The sequence below is a fragment of the Cherax quadricarinatus genome, chromosome 1, assembly GCF_038502225.1.
Source record: "Cherax quadricarinatus isolate ZL_2023a chromosome 1, ASM3850222v1, whole genome shotgun sequence".
NCBI lineage: Eukaryota > Metazoa > Arthropoda > Malacostraca > Decapoda > Parastacidae > Cherax > Cherax quadricarinatus.
This window is the reverse complement of record NC_091292.1, coordinates 62,877,929-62,900,859: the sequence shown is the minus strand read 5'-3', so window position 1 is coordinate 62,900,859 and position 22,931 is coordinate 62,877,929. Positions and strand designations below refer to the sequence as shown.

Genomic DNA, 22,931 nt, shown 5'->3' with positions numbered 1-22,931 from the left:
ACCTCTGTGGCTCCCGTATCCCTGAACGTGATACAGTCAGGTTTCTAGACCTTCTCTTTGACCGTAGGTTATCTTGGAAACCCAACATTACCTCTCTGAAGGCATCTTGTCACAGCCGGCTGAACCTTCTTAAAATCCTTGCTCATCTTTCTTGGTGTGAGGGAAAAGTTCAACAGATAGGAGTAGTGAGCGAGTGTACGGTAACAATAGTTTGATTGCTGGCTGCTTGTTAATGGTAGGGTCAGCCCAGCTCCCGCTATCCCCTCCCCCTCCTTTCTCCCCACCCCGAAAGGTGACGTATGGGGCTCTGGCCAAACAGTAACCACTTGACTCACAGCTCCCAGCACAACTGTAAGTAAAAACCTCTGCTCCTATTCTAGTGGATATATTGGTTGAAAGCTTCACTTTTGATCAATAATGAACTTAATGAACTTATTCCTTTCAGTCTTAAATCCCATGTAATGTTTTTAATAATCACCACGTCTTTTAGGTATTGTACTTATCATGGAGAGTGATTTCTTAAGCTGTGGGTAACCTTTGTCTCTTTCCAGCTTGGAATGACAGCTTGGGTCATCTGCCAACCAAAGAAAAGTATTGAAGGAGACAGACTGAATTCCCGAGACATCACTTATTGATCTACCTGCCTGATTACTTGCAGTCAACCGCAGATGACTACCCCTCATCTTTGCAGTGGTAAAGAACCTGCGCTCCTGTCATCTGGAAAGACTATTCAAGGCTATAGACTCTGTGAAGAACTAGTCGTTGGGTTGTCACTCAACACTTGTGACCCCCCCCCCACATCATCAGCAACGGCTACAATTTCTACAAGACGGTGTCAACCTCAACCAGACACCCCAGTATAACTGTACATATTAGCGTTGAATTCAAATGTCATTTTTCCATTTCATTTTTCATTTTTCTTTCAAGTAGGATGCACAGTCATCTTTCAATGTTTTATCTTTGCATTACTAAATAATAAAGTGTTTATCTTTGTGAATTATTATTTCTTTTTCTATTCATTAATTTTCCTGAGGAGGAGCCAGCCTTGGTAATACTGTCTGAAGTTGTTACAGGGCTGAGTAAGCCTTCACAAGTGGCGACCTTGCCAGGATCAACTCGACTGAATCAAGATTCAACTCCATCTCGAATCTACCATTGAAACTTCAATGCCGCATACCACAGATGGTTACCACCAGCCCTGAGTAATTCTCTTTGGTAGGACTACAGTACAGGTATTTAAAAGATATGGTGATTGTTATAGTCTCAATTTATTGTAAGTCAAGTCAAGGCAGGATATACTAGTTAATTCTATCACCTTTATTCTTGAGCTTGAAACGATTTGGAGGAATAAACTCTAGGGGCCCGAGATTTTCCAGTGACAAGTTGTTTCATTGAGTTCTATGTATTATATCAAGGGAACTGTCGTAGGGCACTCTTGATTTGTTGGTGAGAAGATTGGATGGTCAAGGGACCCCATTCTACTTGCTGTTTGGTTGGAGCCGGCATAAAACCCTCCGTTTTTCTTTCATACTGTTTAATCGAAGCAGGGATAGAACCCTCCGATTTATTTACAGTTTGAGCGGAGCAGGAATTGAGCCCTCCGTTTTCTTTGATACATCCATTTCATTTTCCCCTGGTACTTTAAGTTATTATTGCAAGTATGGAGGAATACCAGTTTTTGATGAACGCTGGGAGTAAGTTAGGAATAACAGGGAAAATTTTAGAAGCTTTCATTAGTGCTAAGATCCAGGAAAGAATTGAGAGAGAAGAAAGACAGTTAGAAAGAGAAAGAGAGGAGAAAAAGGAGATAGAGAGAATTGAGAGAGAGGAGAAAAAGGAGAGAGAATGAATAGAGAGAGAAAACCAAGAAAGACAGTTAGAAAGAGAAAGAGAGCGTAATAGACTTGATTTTGAGGAGAGAGCTAAAGGACGTGAGGAACAAGTTAGGTTAAGAGAACTTGAGGAAAGAGCAAAAGATAGAGAAGTTGAGGAAAAAACTAGAGAATGCGAGGAAAAAGCTAGAGAGAATGAACTGCGAGAGAGACAGAAAGATCGCGAGCTCGAAAAATCTCGCCTTGAATTAGAGAATAAAAAGTTAACTTTTACACAACAACAATTAGAGGAAGGAGCAATTGAACATCATGCAGCTAGTGCACATACTCTAACACCTAATTTACCTCCCTTCACAGAGGGTGAAGATATTACTTCATACATTATCAGGTTTGAAAATACCGCTACCCTCTGTGAATGGCCTGCTGACACCTGGGCTACCAGGTTAGGTATGTTATTTTCTGGTACAGCTTTGAATATCTATGCAACTTTGTCGCAGGATATCATATGTAATTATAACCTACTGAAGAAGGCAATCCTTAAAGCATATCAAAAAACCACAAATTCTTATAGGAAAGATTTCAGGTATGCCACCTTACAGCATGGCCAAAACTTTTAGCAGTTACAGGTAACACTCTTTCGTTTGTTCGACTTTTGGATAGAGAGCTCAGGAATTGGTCACAGTTATGAATCTCTTAGAGACTTCATGGTTGCTGACCAGTTCTGACAGCTCTTCCTCACCAGATACGAACATTCATTAGAGAATGCAACCTGATTAAAGCTGAGGAAGTTGCTGAGGCCGCTGACTTGTATGCTGAGGCTCACAATTCCTATAAAGACCTAAAGGGATCGAACCCTAAGGGCAAGGGTTCACCAGATCTTAAGAAATCAAAGTCTCTAGTGGAAAGTAAACTGATGTCTTTTATTCCGGTTTGTCATTTATGTGGTGTTAAGGGACATAAACGTCCCGATTGTCTTTCTAAGAAAGTGCAAAAAGTTGGAACATGTTTTAAAGACTGTAATGACCAGGCACCCTTGTAGTGATACTGGTCCTGTGGGGAGCAGCAGCAGGATAATACTGCACCACCTCTAGGGGCCCTTAACAACAACAACAGTTTGGTGTGTGTCATGGGCACCAACACATGGTGTGTGATTCTCTCCTACTTTATCCATTTATCAGCGATGCAGATTACATGGTGAGTTTAAATATGTGGCCTGTAGTTATAACTTTTCTCTTGACATATGCAAGACATCACCATCCCTGTAGAAGCTATTATTAGATGTACTAGTCATTATATTTTGTTGTTGCAGAAGTACTATGAAGATTCTATGTTCAATAAAGCCTAGAGATAAGGCCTGTGTTTCTATCACAACAATTTATTGAACATAGAATCCTGGGCTACCTGGTGGTGATCCTGCGCTAGACTACATCACAACATGGAGCGTTTACTGAAACCTGAGAGGCTAGACTGTGACCCCAGCTTATCAACGGCTGCTCAGGAATGGAAGCACTGGTTTAAGACTTTCGAAAACTTCTTGGGAGCCCTTCCTAAAGAAGATCTAGATAAACTAAGTCTGCTCATCAATTTTGTATCACCTAAGATATATGAGGCTATTTCTGAGTGTAATACCTACGAAGATGCTATCAAAACCCTCAAGTCTCAGTATATTAAACCTACAAATGAAATCTTTGCACGCTATCGCCTTGCAACTCGCCGCCAGCAGATTGATGAGTCCTTAGAGGAATACTTTCAAGCACTGAAAATTTTAGGTAAGGACTGTCACTTCCAAGCAGTGACAGCTGCTCAGTATTGTGAAGAGTCCATCAGGGATGCTTTTATCAGTGGCCTGCAATCACCAATAATAAGGCAGCGTTTATTGGAGAATAAAACTCTCGACTTAGCCGCTGCCTTTGACCAGGCAAGAGCTCTAGATTCAGCCCAGAAGAATTCTGAAGTATACAGTACCACTCAGCCTTCTCGAGTGGTAAGTGCTGCAATTCCTGACCAAGACTCTTGCAATGAAGTTACTGGGGAACCTGCCTCAGTGACAGCAGCAGCAGGTACGGTGTGTTTCTTTTGTGGTTTTTCAAGACATCCACGTCCAAAGTGTCCTGCTCGTGAAGCAATGTGCCATAAATGCCACAAGAAAGGTCACTTTGCTAAAGTATGTCGTGCTAATGCATCAACAAGAGCTATTGCCTCCACACATTCCAGTGATCATGCGACTCTAGCAACAGTGACTTCTGCGGCTACTCCAAATTCACTGTCAAAGGCAGTTGTGAAAGTATTCATCAAAGGAACAGAAGTAGATGGTCTTATTGATAGTGGCAGCTCAGAGAGTTTCATCAACCTTGACTTAGTTAAACGGCTCTCCTTGACTCTACATCACTCATCAGGTACCGTTTCCATGGCATCAACATCTCTCTCTATTCAGACCTTAGGGTTTTGTAAGGTAAATCTCAGAGTTAATGGAAAGGATTATCAAGATGTACATTTAGCTATTCTGCCACAACTGTGCTCTGATGTTATCCTTGGTCAGGACTTTCAGAAGCTGCATGGTAGTGTCACCTTAACATATGGAGGTGAACTGCCTCCTCTTGTTGTCTGTGGACTTAGCACTTTAAGGGTAGACCCACCAAAGCTGTTTGCAAATCTTACCGCGGATTGCCATCCTATATCAGCTAAGTCACGCCGCTATTCTTATGAGGATCGGATGTTCATTGAGAAAGAAACTCAGAGGCTGCTGAAGGAGGGTATTATAGAACCGAGTGATTCCCCTTGGCGTGCACAGGTTGTTGTTGTTAAAGATGGTTATAGGAAACGGAGACTGGCTATCGATTACTCTGAGACAATCAACAAATTTACACTTCTTGATGGGTACCCTCTACCTCGAATTGACGATACAGTGAACAAAATTGCTCAGTACTACGTGTTTAGCACAATTGATCTGCAGAGTGCCTATCATCAAGTCCCTATAAGGAATGAAGATAAACCATACACAGCGTTTCAGGCTAGTGATGGCCTGTATCAGTTTACCAGAGTCCCTTTTGGAGTCACCAATGGGGTAGCCTGCTTCCAACGAATTATGGATTCACTCATTCAGGAAGAGCAACTCATGGGAACCTACGCGTATTTAGATAATGTTACCATTTGTGGCAAGACCCAGGAGGAACATGATGCAAACCTTGATAAGTTTTTGGAAGCCGCCAAGAAGAAAAATATCAGTTACAATGAGGAAAAGTGCACTTTTTCAACTAAAAGGCTTAGCATCCTTGGTTATGTAGTGGAAGGAGGTTCAATATTCCCAGACCCTGAACGACTACGACCTCTACGGGAACTTCCAATGCCTCAAGACAAAAAGTCACTCCGAAGAACTCTTGGTCTCTTTGCTTATTACTCACAATGGATCTACAACTATTCAAGTAAAGTCCGCCCATTGAGTGCTACCACATTTCCTGTGACAAAGGAAGCAGAAGCCGCTTTCCATACTCTCAAACAGGATATTGAAAACTCAGTAGTTCAAGCCATTGATGAGTCCCTACCATTCGAAGTGGAAACGGATGCATCTGACATTGCCATTGCTGCAGTCTTATCTCAGGCAGGACGACCAGTAGCCTTCTTTTCGAGAACTTTTCAAGGATCAGAGAAATGTTATGCTCCTGTAGAAAAGGAAGCCCAGGCCATCATAGAAGCAGTTCGCCACTGGAGGCATTATTTAACTGGTAGACATTTCACCATAAGGACTGACCAACGGTCCGTGATGTATATGTTCGACAAGAGGCACAAAAGTAAGATAAAGAATGACAAGATATTACGCTGGAGGATGGAACTATCGTGTTATGACTTTGATATTCTGTACCGACCGGGTCAAGAGAACATCTCACCTGATGCATTCTCTAGGTCCCACTGTGGAGCAGCATGTCATGATTTGCAATCACTCTCAGCTCTCCACAAGGCTTTGTGTCACCCAGGAGTTACACGCCTGTACCATTTTGTCAAATCAAAGAACATGCCCTACTCAGTGGAAGATGTGCGACAAGTGATCAGAGCATGCAGAGTATGTGCAGAGTGCAAGCCAAACTTTCATCAGCCAGAGAAGACTCATCTCATAAAATCCACCCAGTCTTTCGAAAGATTGAATATAGATTTCAAAGGACCTCTACCAAGCACAAATCAGAATAGGTATTTCCTTAACATAGTAGATGAATATTCAAGGTTTCCCTTTGTATTCCCCTGTGCAAATATGGCTGCTTCAACTGTTATTAGTTGTCTTTCACAGTTGTTCTCTATTTTTGGTATGCCAGCTTATATCCATTCAGACAGGGGATCCTCGTTCATGAGTAACGAACTTCAGGAGTTTTTGGCTAGCAAAGGTATTGCCTGCAGCAGAACAACAAGCTACAACCCTCAAGGCAATGGTCAAGTGGAGCGGTTCAATGGTACTATATGGAAGGCAGTTACAATGACATTAAAGTCGCGCAATCTACCTGTTCAACACTGGCAAACTGTCCTACCTGATGCTCTTCACTCTATTAGATCACTGCTGTGCACAGCTACTAATGCAACCCCTCATGAAAGACTCCTCAACTATTCACGTCGTTCCTCTACGGGAGCCTCCGTGCCCACTTGGTTATGTCATCCTGGACCCGTTCTCCTGAAGAGTCACCGTAGGATGAACAAGACGGATCCTTTAGTGGAAGAGGTAGAGCTCCTGCAAGCTAATCCACATTACGCCCACATTCGCTACCAAAATGGTGAAGAGACTTCAGTATCTACAAGACATTTAGCCCCAGTTGAAATCCCTATTAGTGTGGAATCTCAAGATACACCAATAGATGTGAAAGATGCTTCGTTTTCTCCTGGAAAGCCCCTTGAGACTACCCCTATGGAAATAGAGGATTCTGCTCCAGCAGTTAATCAAACCCCGCTGGAAAATATCGAACCTGGTGAAGAGGCTCAAGGGCTACGAAGGTCGGGACGTGTACGTCGCCCACCTAACAGTTTGGGAGATTACTGTCTCTGATATTTTAGAAGGGGGAGATTGTAGTGATACTGGTCCTGTGGGGAGCAGCAGCAGGATAATACTGCACCACCTCTAGGGGCCCTTAACAACAACAACAGTTTGGTGTGTGTCATGGGCACCAACACATGGTGTGTGATTCTCTCCTACTTTATCCATTTATCAGCGATGCAGATTACATGGTGAGTTTAAATATGTGGCCTGTAGTTATAACTTTTCTCTTGACATATGCAAGACATCACCATCCCTGTAGAAGCTATTATTAGATGTACTAGTCATTATATTTTGTTGTTGCAGAAGTACTATGAAGATTCTATGTTCAATAAAGCCTAGAGATAAGGCCTGTGTTTCTATCACAACAACCCTTCTGTTCAGGAACAGTTAATGGACTTAATGTATCTACCATTTTACGAGACACAGGATTCACATGTATAGTCATTTTTGATAAGCTGTTCCCTAATCTTAAAGAAACTCATTCCTATGCTATTCTTTCAGACTACTTGGGCCATGCAGACATTTTTCCTACCATCCATTGTTACATTAGGTCTAAATGGTTCACAGGTTGGTCTGAAGCTGTACTAGCTCCCATCACTTCTTGCTCTGTACTAATAGGTAATGTAAAAGGTGCCATTCTTCTTCCTGAGGTTGACCTTTCATCATCAAAGATGGACATAAGCTTTTCAGATCCTCTTCCTGTAGTCAGAGAAGCCCCTCGAAAGTTCAGATGAGGCAATGTCTCGTGATATTCATGTGGGATTAAAAACCAGTGATGCTACTCTCGAAAGCGAGGTAGTAGGATCACCGATTTACTTGTTAGATGAAAGTGAGGATATTGCCTCCAATACTATAAATGTCTTGACTATGGCTCAGACCAAAGCCCAGGCTTCTCCTACTGTCCACCCTTTGATTTTCCCCGACTTTAAGCCTTTAGATATATTGAAGGACTCCTTTGTCAATTTACAATGTAATTGCCCTTTGTTGTGATAGAAACACAGGCCTTATCTCTAGGCTTTATTGAACATAGAATCTTCATAGTACTTCTGCAACAACAAAATATAATGACTAGTACATCTAATAATGTAATCTGCATCGCTGATAAATGGATAAAGTAGGAGAGAATCACACACCATGTGTTGGTGCCCATGACACACACCAAACTGTTGTTGTTGTTAAGGGCCTTTAGAGGTGGTGCAGTATTATCCTGCTGCTGCTCCCCACAGGACCAGTATCACTACACCCTTCTCTTCAGAATTGCCATAATGCAGCTAGACAAAATCAAGTTATCCCAATCAAAAACTTTTCCTATAAATTTGAATATATAAAAGGTATCCTGTATAAATCAGTATTCAAATTAAATTCAGATGAGATAAACTATTCCATCTTAGTTGTTCCAAGTCAATGCAGAGAGACTGTTCATAAAATGGCTCATGACCTACCAGTGGCTGGACATTTCTCGCATCGTAAAACCTTGAATAAAATTAGGGAAACCTATTTTTGGCCTAAAATGTCCTCAGATATCACTACCTATTGTAGATCCTGTAAAGTTTGCCAACTGTCATCCTCCCGAGGTACCCGGCGAGTACCTATGGTCAAAATGTACATCTTTACGGTACCGTTTGAAAGAGTAGCTATTGACATTGTTGGTCCTTTATCACCACTTTCATCTGGGGGACTTAGATATATATTAACATTAGTTGATTATGCTTCGAGTTTCCCTGAAGCTGTTCCCTTAAAGACCATAACTACGACAGAGGTGGCTGAAGCCCTTTTATCCATCTTTTCCAGAGTTGGCATCCCTAGAGAAATTTTGTCTGACCGTGGGACACAATTCACATCAGACTTAATGCAACATCTCTACCAACTTCTGGGAGTGAAGCCTCTCTTCACAACACCATATCATCCCAGCTGTAATGGGAGGATTGAGCACCAGCATTCTGTTCTCAAGTCCATTTTAAGGAAACTTTGCTCCCTTAAACCTAAGGAGTGGCATCGTTACCTACCCTGTGCTTTGTTTGCCATGAGGGAAGTTCCCAGTGACTGGTGTTTTCACCTTTTGAACTTCTCTATGGTAGACAGGCCAGAGGTCCATTGTCCATCCTTCATGACTTATGGACTAATGAGGACGTGAATGCTGAGGTTCAGTCTTCTTATCAGTTTCTCCTTGACCTTAGATCCAAACTTGAGGAGACATCTGACAGAGTTTCGAAAAATTTAAGCTTATCAGTGGACCAGTACAAAACCTGTTTTGATACTAAAAGTCAGAGGAGAAGTTTTAAAGTAGGGGATGAAGTTCTGGTACTTTTACTAATAAAGTCAAATAAATTATTAGTATCATGGAAAGGTCCATATAAGGTATTGAAAATTTGTGGGAAAGTTGATTACCTTGTAGAAGTCAAGGGGAAACCTAAGTTTTATCATATCAACATTCTTAAGAAATATTACCGAAGAAATTCGGTTAACAGCCTGAATGACTTTGATTTAGTTTTTCCACACAAACTTGATAAGACAACTAAGGTGTGCGTAATTGACACCTCTAACGTAGACTGTGACAAAGAACTACATGAATTGGTGACTCTTGACCACTCAGGTGCAACAAACGTTTATATCAATGAGTCTTGGGATGACCATAAGAAACAGGAACTACTTCAATGTGTGAGTAACTTCTCAGATGTTTTTACTGATATTCCAGGTGTCACCTCCACGATAGTCCATAAGATTGACTTAGTCACGGACAATCCTATCAAACGGAAATTATACCCAGTTCCAGTTCACCTTAGGGATGCATTTGACCGAGAGGTAGACAGATTATTCAAGCTAAAGATCATTGAACCTTCAGTATCTGCATATTGCTCACCAGTAGTCATGGTTAAGAAGGAGGATAATTCATATAGACTTGCTATTGACTTCAGAGGACTTAATGCTATAACTCGGTGGGATGCTGAGCCTATGCCCTTATTAGATAGCGATCTACATAAATTTTATGACTCTTCTTTCTTTTCAGAGATTGATATTGCACAAGCATATCAAGTAATGTTAGATCCTTCGTCTAAGCAGTACACCGCTTTTCCTACCCACCAAGGACTGATGCAGTATAGAACTATGCCCTTCGGTTTGGTAACTGCCTGTTCTACCTACGTGAGACTGATGAGAAAGGTCATGGGTAATATGCCAAATGTTTCAGTTTATTTTGATAACATTTACGTAATGACATCCACGTGGGGCAAGCATATCCAAACATTAACATCAGTTTTACGTAGGTTACGCTCACATGGCCTCACTGCCAAGCCAAAGAAATGCTTCCTTGGGTATAACAAGATTAGATATCTCAGACTGATTCTTTCTAATAACTCTTTGCAGCCTCACCCCAGTGAGATCAAAGCTTTATTAGAATTTAAATTCCCCAAAACCAAGAAGCTCATGCGTAGCTTTCTTGGTTCTGTAAATTTTTATGCATGGTTTATCCCGAACCTTACTGATCTTACAGGCATCTTATCCGACTTCCTTAAAAAGTCTGTGAAGGAACTTCTTGAACTTTCCAACATAGCTCGAGAAAAGTTTAAAGAGATTAAAAATATCTTCTCGAAAGACCCTATACTTAAGATTCCAGATATTAATAAAACATTATGTTTAAGAACTGATGCCTCCAATACCGGCTTAGGTGCGGTGTTACTACAATACCATGATGGTACTCCCTTCCCTGTATGCTTCCTAAGCCAGAAACTCCTTCCTGCAGAAACGAGATACTCCACCATAGAAAAGGAATGTTTGGCCCTTGTGTGGAGTATCTCCAAACTTAAATTTTATTTACTGGGAAAAGAATTCATTTTAGAGATGGATCACAAACCTTTAATATACCTAGAAACTTTTAAGGGAACCAACAGTTGCCTCTTGAGGTGAACATTGGCTCTCCAAGCTTTTAAGTTCTATATTGTGTATATCAATGGTTCATCCAATTATTTCTCTGACTGGTTAAGTCGTGACAGTCAGTAGAAGATTTGGTGCCTTACGCGACTTCGTATTAGAACTTTATCCTCGCCTATTCTTCTTATACTCCTTGACTATAAGTCTTGGTATTGGGGAGTGTGAGGAAAAAGTTCAACAGATAGGAGTAGCGAGCGAGTATATGGCAACGATAGCTTGATTGCTGGTGGCTTTTTAAGGTAGGGTCAGTCTAGCTCTCGTTATCCCCTCCCCCCCTTTCTCCTCACACTGAAAGGTGATGTGTGGGGCTCCGGCCAAACAGTAATCACTTGACTCACAGCTCCCAGCACAACTGTACGTAAAAACCTCTGCTTTTATTCTAGTGGATATATCGGTTGAAAACTTCACTTTTGATCAATAATAAACTTAGTCCTTTCAGTCTTAAATCCCATGTAATGTTTTTGATAATCACCACGTCTTTTAGGTATTGTACTTATCATGGAGAGTGATTTCTTAAGCTGTGGGTAACCTTTGTCTCTTTCCAGCTTGGAATGACAGCTTGGGGAGCTGATCATCGAACTCTCCTTCACCTACATTCAGCCCTAATTTTATCAAAACTCAATTATGGTGACCAGATCTATTCAGCGGCCTCTCCTGCTACTCTCTCTAGCCTTAACCCCATGCATCACCAAGGATTACGTTTATGCCTTGGTGCTTTTCGCTCTTCCCCTGTTGAGAGCCTCTATGCAGAAGCGAATGCTCCATCCTTGTCTGATCGTCGTGATGCCCATTGCCTTCGCTACTATGTGTGCTCTTACGATCTCCGCAATCCTCCCATTTATAGAATGGTCACTGATATTTGTAGACATTCTTTATTTGTTCGCCGCCCCTGTTTGCTCCATCCCTTCTCTCTTCACCTACATTCGCTCTTGTCTTCCCTTCAGTTACCGTCTTTATATGTTCATGTAGCATCTCACTTTTCCCTACCCCCCTGGGAAGTTCCAGCTGTTCGGGTCTGTTCTTTCTCACTCCCTTGCGCAAAAGCCCAACTGCCTATGGTGGCTTCCCGCTCTCTTTTTCTTGATCACTTCCACTCTCATTCTCATGCCATCGCCATGTACACAGATGGCTCTAAATCTTCTGATGGCATCGGATTCGCAGCAGTGTTTCCGGACAGCGTCATACGAGGGCATTTACTATCTTTGGCTAGCATTTTTACTGCTGAATTGTATGCCATTCTTGCAGCGCTTATTCATATCGCATCTATGCCTGTGTCATCATTTGTGTTTGTCTCAGACTCCCTTAGTGCTCTACAGGCTATACGGAAATTTGATACACCTCACCCCCTAGTTCTCCATATCCAACTTTGGCTACGCCGTATCTCTACCAAGCATAAAGATATTGTTTTTTGTTGGGTCCCTGGTCATGTTGACGTACAGGGCAATGAACAGGCAGACACTGCTGTGCGGTCAGCAGTACATGACTTACCAATTTCATATAGAGTTATTCCATTTCCAGACTATTTTGCTGTAATAGCTACCCACCTTCACACCTGAAAATAAATGGTATAAAATACCGACACAGTGGAAACGTAAACACATATGCAGTTTAATGTGATCCTTTATTGACAACGTTTCGCCCACACAGTAGGCTTTTTCAAGTCACACACAGATCTACCTGGGGTGGAAGGTACAGGAGTATTTATAGTCTGGTTCAGAATGTTGAGGTCAGGTGGAGAATGCTGCATCTGACACCAAAACTAAACCTGGTGTAATTATAGGCTTCTTCCTGCGTGCACTCAGAATCTGCAGCAATGAGTTCCTTGAGGAAGAATGCACTATAATTGAACAAGTATTTTCTAAACTCCACTATCCTCGTCACTTCATCAGAGACTGCAGACGGCGGGCATTAAACATCTTCAACACACCCAGAGAAGACACTGCCGAGAAGAGATACATAGTCCTCCCCACCAACTCTATTGCCAAACATGTTTCCAATATCTTTTCCAATACATCATTCCAAGTATCTACCTCCACAACCACGACCATCAAGGACATTACCAGTAATAGACAGGACAAGCTTCCATCCTCTGCAGGGGTATACATAATCCCTTGTAATGACTGCAACAAATTATACATGAGCAAAACATCAAGAGACCTCCAAACACGTATTTCAGAACACCAGTACGCAAGCAGGACTGACGATACAAGGAATGCCTGTGTACAACATCGCAATTCACACAACCATTTAATTAACTACAGAAACTCAAGACTTATCGCCACTGAAGACAACACTCAATACCGAAGAATCCTGCAATCATCGCTTATCTCTATAACCAACAATTTCAACCAGAACAACGGCTTCTATAACATAGCTGAACCACTCGCCAAGAAACTTCTCCATCGCTATCCCACATAAGAACATAGAACACTGCAAAAGGTCTACTCACAACTTGTCCAATACCCCTGCCAAGCTACCCAAGAGTCTATAACCCCGCGCGGTAGATCATTAGATGCAGCATTCTAGACCTGACCTCAACATTCTGAACCCGACTATAAATACTCCCGTACCTTCCACCCCAGGTAGATCTGTGAGTGACTTGAAAAAGCCCACTGTGTGGGCGAAACGTTGTCAATAAAGGATCACATTAAACTGCATATGTGTTTATGTTTCCACCTTCACACCTGTTGGCAACAACGTTGGTCTGCTCTGCTCAATAACAATGTTCTATTAAACCGAGTATAGGTTACTGGCCGTCTTCTTGTCACCAGTGTCGAGGTTGGGAGACTACTCTCTCCCGCCTTCACATTGGCCATACTCGTCTTACTCATGGATATCTCATGGAGAGGCACCCTGCTCCTCTCTGTGAGAATTGTCAGGTTCCATTATCGGTCAGCCACATTCTGTTAGACTGCCCACTTTATCAACAAGCACACAGAATTTGCCTTCAACATTGTCTTCACTCCACTGCTCTCTCTTTACCTTCCCTTCTCGCTGATGGACCCACCTTTCATCCGGACTCTCTCATTGACTTTTTGACAACAACTGACTTCACAAACTCTGATGACACCTTCAGCCCTTTCTACCTCAATCTTTTGCTACTCTCTACCCCTTCACTATCCCCTGCCCTGCTATTTTCTGTAACCTACTAATCATCCCTTCTTCCTTCTGCCGCCCGATACCCTCGCTTCCTTCCCTACCCTGCAGCGCTGTAAAGCCCTTGTGGCTTAGTGCTTTTTGATTATAATAATCTGTTCCAAAGGAAAAGGGGGAGGAAGGCGATGCTATTGAGGAGGTGTGGGGGGGGGGGAGAGTTGGTTAGGGTCGTGTGGATTATTATTATAATAAAAAAGAAGTGCTAAGCCACAAGGGCTATACAGCGAGGGTCGTGTGGAGAGGAGGGCATCGGGATGGGAGGTGAGATTAGCATGGGGGAAGTAGAGGAGGCTGTGTTCAACATGAGTACTGGCAAGGCACCGGGTATAGATGGGATTTCAAATGATTTTTATAGAATTCAATGGGATCACATTAAGTACTGTCTGGTGAGGGTAATGAATTGTATGTGTCGGGAGGCAAAGTTGAGACAGACACAGCGAACGGGAGTGGTCGTATTAGTATGCAAAAAGCAAGAAGGAAGAGTATTGAGTGCATACAGAGCTATTTCGCTAATGTGTGCGATTACAAGATTTTCGCAAAGATACTGGGCAATAGGATGAAGAAGGTGTTAGGTGGGGTTATACATAAAGGGCAGATGGGTATTCCAGGGAGGATAGAAACTGTCTGAGGGCTAGTTTGATGCATCTAGGTTTTGGCATGGGAGTGGTGAGGTGGGTTGATACAATGTATACATCTGCAATGGTGCGGGTTCAAATTAATGGCAGGTTGGGTAGGCTTGTCAAGATAGAGAGGGGTTTGAGACAGGGGTGTCCCCTGTCTCAAATATTGTTTGCGTGTATGCAGCATCCATTTTATGAGCTCGTTGAGGGGGGGACTTTAAATGGGGAAAAGGATGGGTGTATAGATGTGGTGGAGTATGTGGATGATACCACTGTTCTGATAGCTGGAATGGAGGGCTTATGTATGGTGGAAAGTGTTGGAGCCTTTTGGGAGGGTGTCTGGAATGCAGGTGAACAGAGCAAAATCAAGTTTGCTGGAGGTGGGTTCATGGTAGGGGGGCTTGGGGTTGGAGTTTGGGTGGGAAGTGGTGGTTCGGCTAAAAATTTGTGAAGTTATATACATGGCAGATGCACAGGAGGCTAGACAGGTGAACTCGGAGGTGGTGACGGAGAAGGCAGTAAAAAGGTTACGGAGTTTACAGCTGGGGGACGTCACCTTACAACAGTGGGCGATAATAGTAAATTCACTAGTTTATAGTAAAGTATGGAGTATGGCTGTGGTGTATCCATTGAGGGCTCAGGACATACAGGAGATTCAGAGGAGGGCATTACGTTATGTTTGGGGTTTCGGGAGGGCATGGCTAAGCAAGGAGGTGGCGATGTCAAATATACGCAGTGGAGGAGTAGGCCTTTTAGCGTTGAGGCCGAGGGTGAAGGCCCTATATATGTGAAACAGAGGTTCGTTAGGGCGGGGGGGGAAAGGGGGGTTAGAGTGGGGAAAGTGATGGAGGATGTGCGGAGATGGTGGAGCAGAAAAGAATTAATTGAATGCGAGGATATGCTGAGGTTATTGTTATTGTTTAGGGAGATGGCAAAGCTTAGGGTGGGGCATTTGGCGGCGGTGAGCAGGAGGCCAGAAATTATACAGGGGGTATCCGTCTATCCCTTGTATGATTGGGGGATGATATGAAATGACTTTTGTAAGCTTAAGTTAATGCCGAGAGTACGGGAGTTTGTATATAGATTTATGATGGGGATATTAGCATCGAAAGCTGTTTTGTGTTCAGTGGGATTGGTGAGGGAACCGACCTGCGTCCACTGTGGAGAACAGGAAACGGCTTTTCATGCGCTTTATTTCTGTGAAGAGTTGAGGGAGGTAAGGGTGTGGTTAGCTAGAGTTTTTAGGTTGATGGGTGGGAGTAATGTAGAAACCCTGCGAGCCTTAACATTAGAGGTACACGGGGTCTCCAGAGAAGTGAAAAGGGCGATTATGTATGTAGTGGCGGATTTTCTGTATATTTCCTGGGGAATGAGGGACACGGGGGGAGGGAATTAGAATTAGGGCAATTGCGGCAGGCATGTACAGAACGGTTTGCAGGAACAAACTTATTTATGGGGGACAGTGGAGGGCACGTTTTCCAGAGCCCTACCGCAAACTTACGGTCAATAGCCTCATTAATTTGGCGAGTTACTTATATGTAAGGGACTGGTTTCCTTTATAAGCGGGTTCACATTAGTTTTAGGAGGGGGGAGTGTATGAGGTAAAGTTTTTGCGAAAGAATGTGAGGGTCGGGAAGGTATGTAAAGAGTGGTGCTGTGTTGACATGTAAGTTTAGTGTGAAAGGTTTTGCCAAGCCCAGGATTGTATAAATTAGGACCTTGTGATTAAAAGGGAGTTATAGAAGGAGAGGTTATGTGAAGCAGTCAGGTTTAAAGATTGACTAAGGAAAATGGTATTGTACGTTTGGTAATAACAGCAACATTGAGTTATTGTAGGTTGTACCCGCTAATAAATTTTTGTGTAATGCAGACTATCAAAGACATATGTTATTACCTCGTGAAAGAGAAGGCTGATGTTGTTTTAAAACATGTTTCAATATCTGGTATATTGACTTTTTGAGCAATATGACAATGTTGCGAGGTTGATACAGCTCTTGCATAATGAAAGCTGTGGTTGGATATGTAATGGGCTTGTGTGCTAAGTACATGTATAGGTTGGTTGTGAGTCGAGCATTGCGTGAGATGGATGAATGAAGTGTAGGGGAGTGAGTGGGAATACGAGTAAGGTATGAGGCGTAAGTAATGTGCTCAAAGAAAGGGAAGTTCACTGTATCTGGTATGATCAGGTGGAACTACAGTTAAGATGAAAATTAATTGTGTCAGAGTTTATTTTGTAGTTTAGTTAGCACATATCATATGTAATTGTTGGGGATCATCAGAAATCTTCCATATACAATGCACTTTTGTTAATGGAGCAGATTGAAGAAAGGAGGTGGCAGTATGGTGATGTGGAACCAACTGTTAAGAAATATGTGATAATTGATGAAATGTTACTGGCGGAAGGACAGGCGAATATTGTTGGCGAGTGCGCAGTTATAAATTGGGGTGGGGTGGGATAGAAGTGTAATCTTATTGGATAATAACAGAAAAACGCCTTTGTTGGTAGTTATGACTAGGGTGGAGTAATGTAATTGTGATAGTGTATATTGTATGCAGATACTAACATAGGTGGAAAAACAAACGTCTTAACCTAACATTATAATTCATGATTTTGTTAATTGGTAGAGTTTTCATATCATGTATTTGTATACTGGGTAAAAGTATTTTTAATTGCAAACTATGTTAGGGAGAAAGGGGTTGTGCCAATATTGTGTGGTGGCAGCAAGGGTTTACTCATCCTGCATATTGCAGGTTTTAAGTGCGTGTAATCAGAGTGTATAGTTTAGTGTTCTCTAGATTGGGATAGATTATTTGTCTCCATTCACTCCTATCAAACACGCTCACGCATGCCTGCTGGAAGTCCAAGCCCCTCGCACACAAAACCTCCTTTACCCCCTCCCTCCAACCTTTCGTAGGCCGACCCTTACCCCGCCTTCCTTCCACTACAGACTGATACACTCTGTTTCGCTCCATTCTCTCTACATGTCCGAACCACCTCAACAACCCTTCCTCAACCCTCTGGACAACAGTTTTGGTAATCCCGCACCTCCTCCTAACTTCCAAACTATGAATTCTCTGCATTATATTCACACCACACATTGCCCTCAGACATGACATCTACACTGTCTCCAGCCTTCTCCTCGCTGCAACATTCATCACCCATGCTTCACACCCATATAAGAGCGTTGGTAAAACTATACTCTCATACATTCCCCTCTTTGCCTCCAAGGACAAAGTTCTTTGTCTCCACAGACTCCTAAGTGCACCACTCACCCTTTTCCCCTCATCAATTCTATGATTCACCTCATCTTTCATAGACCCATCCGCTGACACTTCCACTCCCAAATATCTGAATACATTCACCTCCTCCATACTCTCTCCCTCCAATCTGATATCCAATCTTTCATCACCTAATCTTATCCTCATAACCTTACTCTTTCCTGTATTCACTTTTAATTTTCTTCTTTTGCATACCCTACCAAATTCATCCACCAATCTCTGCAACTTCTCTTCAGAATCTCCCAAGAGCACAGTGTCATCAGCAAAGAGCAACTGTGACAACTCCCACTTTATGTGTGATTCTTTATCTTTTAACTCCACGCCTCTTGCCAAGACCCTCGCATTTACTTCTCTTACAACCCCATCTATAAATATATTAAACAACCACGGTGACATCACACATCCTTGTCTAAGGCCTACTTTTACTGGGAAATAATTTCCCTCTTTCCTACATACTCTAACTTGAGCCTCACTATCCTCTTAAAAACTCTTCACTGCTTTCAGTAACCTACCTCCTACACCATACACCTGCAACATCTGCCACATTGCCCCCCTATACACCCTGTCATACACCTTTTCCAAATCCATAAATGCCACTTATATGTTTCACTGTAAACACCTGGTCCACACACCCCTTACCTTTCCTAAAGCCTCCTTGTTTATCTGCTATCCTATTCTCCGTCTTACTCTTAATTCTTTCAATAGTAACTCTACCATTCACTTTACCAGGTATACTCAACAGACTTATCCCCCTATAATTTTTGCACTCTCTTTTATCCCCTTTGCCTTTATACAAAGGAACTATGCATGCTCTCTGCCAATCCCTAGGTACCTTACCCTCTTCCATACATTTATTAAATAATTGCACCAACCACTCCAAAACTATATCCCCACCTGCTTTTAACATTTCTATCATTATCCCATCAATCCCGGCTGCCTTACCCCCTTTCATTTTACTGACTGCCTCGTGAACTTCCCCCACACTCACAACTGGCTCTTCCTCACTCCTACAAGATGTTATTCCTCCTTGCCCTATACACGAAATCACAGCTTCCTTGTCTTCATCAACATTTAACAATTCCTCAAAATATTCCCTCCATCTTCCCAATACATCTAACTCTCCATTTAATAACTCTCCTCTCCTATTTTTAACTGACAAATCCATGTTCTCTAGGCTTCCTTAACTTGTTAATCTCACTCCAAAACTTTTTCTTATTTTCAACAAAATTTGTTGATAACATCTCACCCACTCTCTCCTTTGCTCTCTTTTTACATTGCTTCACCAGTCTCTTAACCTCTCTCTTTTTCTCCATATACTCTTCCCTCCTTGCATCACTTCTACTTTGTAGAAACTTCTCATATGCTAATTTTTCTCCCTTACTACTCTCTTTACATCATCATTCTACCAATCGCTCCTCTTCCCTCCCGCACCCACTTTCCTGTAACCACAAACTTCTGCTGAACACTCTAACACTACATTTTTAAACCTACACCATACCTCTTCGACCCCATTGCCCATGCTCTCGTTAGCCCATCTATCCTTAAATACCTGTTTATATCTTACCCTAACTGCCTCCTCTTTTAGTTTATAAACCTTCACCTCTCTCTTCCCTGATGCTTCTATTCTCCTTGTATCCCATCTACCTTTTACTCTCAGTGTAGCTACAACTAGAAAGTGATCTGATATATCTGTGGCCCCTCTATAAACATGTACATCCTGAAGTCTACTCAACAGTCTTTTATCTACCAATACATAATCCAACAAACTACTGTCATTTCGCCCTACATCATATCTTGTATACTTATTTATCCTCTTTTTCTTAAAATATGTATTACCTATAACTAAACCCCTTTCTATACAAAGTTCAATCAAAGGGCTCCCATTATCATTTTCACCTGGCACCCCAAACTTACCTACCACACCCTCTCTAAAAGTTTCTCCTACTTTAGCATTCAGGTCCCCTACCACAATTACTCTCTCACTTGGTTCAAAGGCTCCTATACATTCACTTAACATCTCCCAAAATCTCTCTCTCTCCTCTACATTCCTCTCTTCTCCAGGTGCATACACGCTTATTATGACCCACTTTTCGCATCCAACCTTTACTTTAATCCACATAATTCTTAAATTTACACATTCATATTCTCTTTTCTCCTTCCATAACTGATCCTTCAACATTACTGCTACCCCTTCATATCATGTATATATATATTGGGGAAAGTGTTTTTAGATGAAAATTAAGTTAAGGGGAAGGTGGTTGTGACACTATGGTGTGGAGGCAAGGGTTCCTCACCCTGTACGCTGCAGGTTTTGAGGGAGTGTTATCAGTGTGTAAGGGTTTAGTGTTCATTGGATTGGTATAGATTGTGTTGAGGTTGTAATTTGTGTAAGTTTTGAAAATGGTCTATATGTTGGTCGACATTTTTACGTTTGTGTACATTTTAGTATTCTGTAAGTTTTTAAATAAAATATATAAAAATATTACACACATACGTACATATGCATACGTACACACGCCTACGCACAGCTGTAAGATGAAAACTCTGATGAGTCATAGGGATATTGGAAAGTATTGCTTCAGCCTTAGGGTTGTCAGGAAGTGGAACATTCTGGAGATGAAGTAGAGGAGAGATCCCTTCATAACGTTAAGAGGTACGATAAAGTAACCACATGTAGGCGAGTACATATAGGCGAGTACATACGCACATGCCACATAAACAGAGAAATTCATAACAGGGAATGTAAAAAATTCTGAAATGAAGGGCACTGGAACACACAACCCAACAGTTCTGAGATTATCAACCAATTTCAGTATGGCATTAGTCAAGATTGTTCTTCAACCAGAGACTGCTGGCAACTGCAACAGATGAAGATCACAACTGTGACCAAGTTAAAAGTTTTTGCGGGGAACCTTCGATTCAACCGGCAGCTGATGAGCGGCTCAACTCGAGGACCTTCTATGTTAGCAATATATCTAGCAGATGACAGAGTTAATGGGATAATAAAGTGAAAAAATTCGATCCCGTGATCTCTCGGTTCTGAAATCACCAGAGAGTCACACTAGCCACCTTACAACAGTTTAATATATATTTTTAACCAAAATCTGTTGTTAACTGGATAGGTTAATCAAGGTCACAATTGCGATCCACTCAAGAGTTTTTTGTTTTTCTAATAGTGGATAGTGTGTTAATATCGACAAGTTGCAGTTGATAAGAAAAGAAGGAATTTGAAGATCTGAACTGTTTGTATTTGTTAAAATGAGATTTTAGTTTCCCGTCGGATAATCTCCTTTATGGCCTTTACCGACCTTTCCAGTAAACAGTAATTTTCTATTACAGAATCCAATTTTGGTCTCAATGTTCATATAATATTTTGCCCGTCTGGATATTTACACCATGAATCTTTTGAGAAAAAAAAAATAGGACAATATGGATTTATATTTCTATATGATATTTTACTTACTCTTAATATTTTGTATAAGTCTTGCAGAATTCCAATAGAAAGTGCCAACAGGATTACGATTCCAAGATCATGAGGAACTTTGTTCTCTTGTTTCAGAAGATGCTTCAGCTGTGGTGCGAAAGGTTTTTCATCTCCAGTGGAGCACACCAACGACTGTGTTATGTTGTATGTCTTCTGCATATACATCCAGTCCCTAGAAAAAAGTAAATCAGTGTGTGCTCACTAAAGAATAAAGGTTGGGATTCATATAATTTGATAGTGTTACATATTCTTAAATAGATTGTGTATTCATATTCATTTTATAAGAAATTTTCTTGTGAATATTTATGTCTCCTAAAACAAGAGCACTTTCATTACTGTATTATTAGAAGGACACTGAAAGGAAAGTAATGATTCCCATATTTTTGAGATTTGAAATAAACCCAACAAGGGAGGTACTTGCAGCCGGTTAATTGTTCTTGATCCAAGGAGTTAAATTAAGCACAAACTGATGAACTTCATAAGTGGTAGAACACAAGAAGGTGGAAGGGTATTTCGAAACAGTTAATGTCACTAGTGATTCTAGGTTAGGTAAGTGATATATACTGTACTGTATGTGAAATGTGTTATTGATAAAACCCGTTTACCAGGTGTATGTGTTTCGAGCTAATGAAAGCATGTGTGTGTGTGTGTGTGTGTGTGTGTGTGTGTGTGTGTGTGTGTGTGTGTGTGTGTGTGTGTGTGTGTGTGTGTGTGTGTGTGTGTATGTGTGTGCGTGCTTGTATGTATGTGTGTGTATGTGTGTGTGTGTGTGTGTGTGTGTATGTGTGTGTGTGTGTGTGTGTGTGTGTGTGTGTGTGTGTATGTGTGTGTGTGTGTGTGTGTGGTGTGTATACGAGAATTTTTTAAAATTCTTCTTATTAATAGGCATTTTTTATTGTTTGGGAGGTGCACATGGAAGACCATGTAATCGCGTTTCCCGAAAGAGAACATGTCTTTGGGGATGAACAAAGACCATGAACACAGGCACTGTTATGCACATACACGAAATTAAGGACATTAAAGGAAATATATTTCAATTCAACCCTACTTTGAAATTAGAATTTTTTACTAAACATCGTAAATTAAGGTGATAAACATTACTAAATAAGAATGATACACTTCTACTGAAGAGGCGACAGCATGTTGAAAAAATAATTGACTTTACCTTCAAATCACTTTACCTTCAAATAAAGCACTCTCCTGAATCACTTTACCTTCAAATAAAGCACTCTCCTGAATCACTTTACCTTCAAATAAAGCACTCTCCTGAATCACTTTACCTTCAAATAAAGCACTCTCCTGAATCACTTTACTTTCAAATAAAGCACTCTCCTGAATCACTTTACCTTCAAATAAAGCACTCTCCTGAATCACTTTACTTTCAAATAAAGCACTCTCCTGAATCACTTTACCTTCAAATAAAGCACTCTCCTGAATCACTTTACTTTCAAATGCTGTATAGTCCTTGTGGCTTAGCGCTTCTTTTTGATTATAATAATAATAATTTACTTTCAAATAAAGCACTCTCCTGAATCACTTTACCTTCAAATAAAGCACTCTCCTGAATCACTTTACTTTCAAATAAAGCACTCTCCTGAATCACTTTATCTTCAAATAAA

At 41.4% G+C, this 22,931-nt stretch overlaps 1 protein-coding gene across 5 annotated transcripts in view; it reads right to left on the bottom strand.

Annotated features, from left to right (window-relative positions):
* Positions 1–22,931, bottom strand: part of LOC128688376 (ankyrin repeat, PH and SEC7 domain containing protein secG-like) — a 106,488-nt gene that overhangs the window by 67,028 nt on the left and 16,529 nt on the right. For all 5 annotated transcript variants that reach the window (XR_011391687.1, XM_070082397.1, XM_070082409.1 and 2 more), the window contains one exon: positions 21,292–21,484. Coding sequence is in view for 4 of the 5 variants with exons in the window: in XM_070082397.1 (XP_069938498.1) it covers positions 21,292–21,484 (193 nt within the window). In the remaining variant the exon portion in view is untranslated. The remainder of the gene's footprint in view (positions 1–21,291; positions 21,485–22,931) is intronic.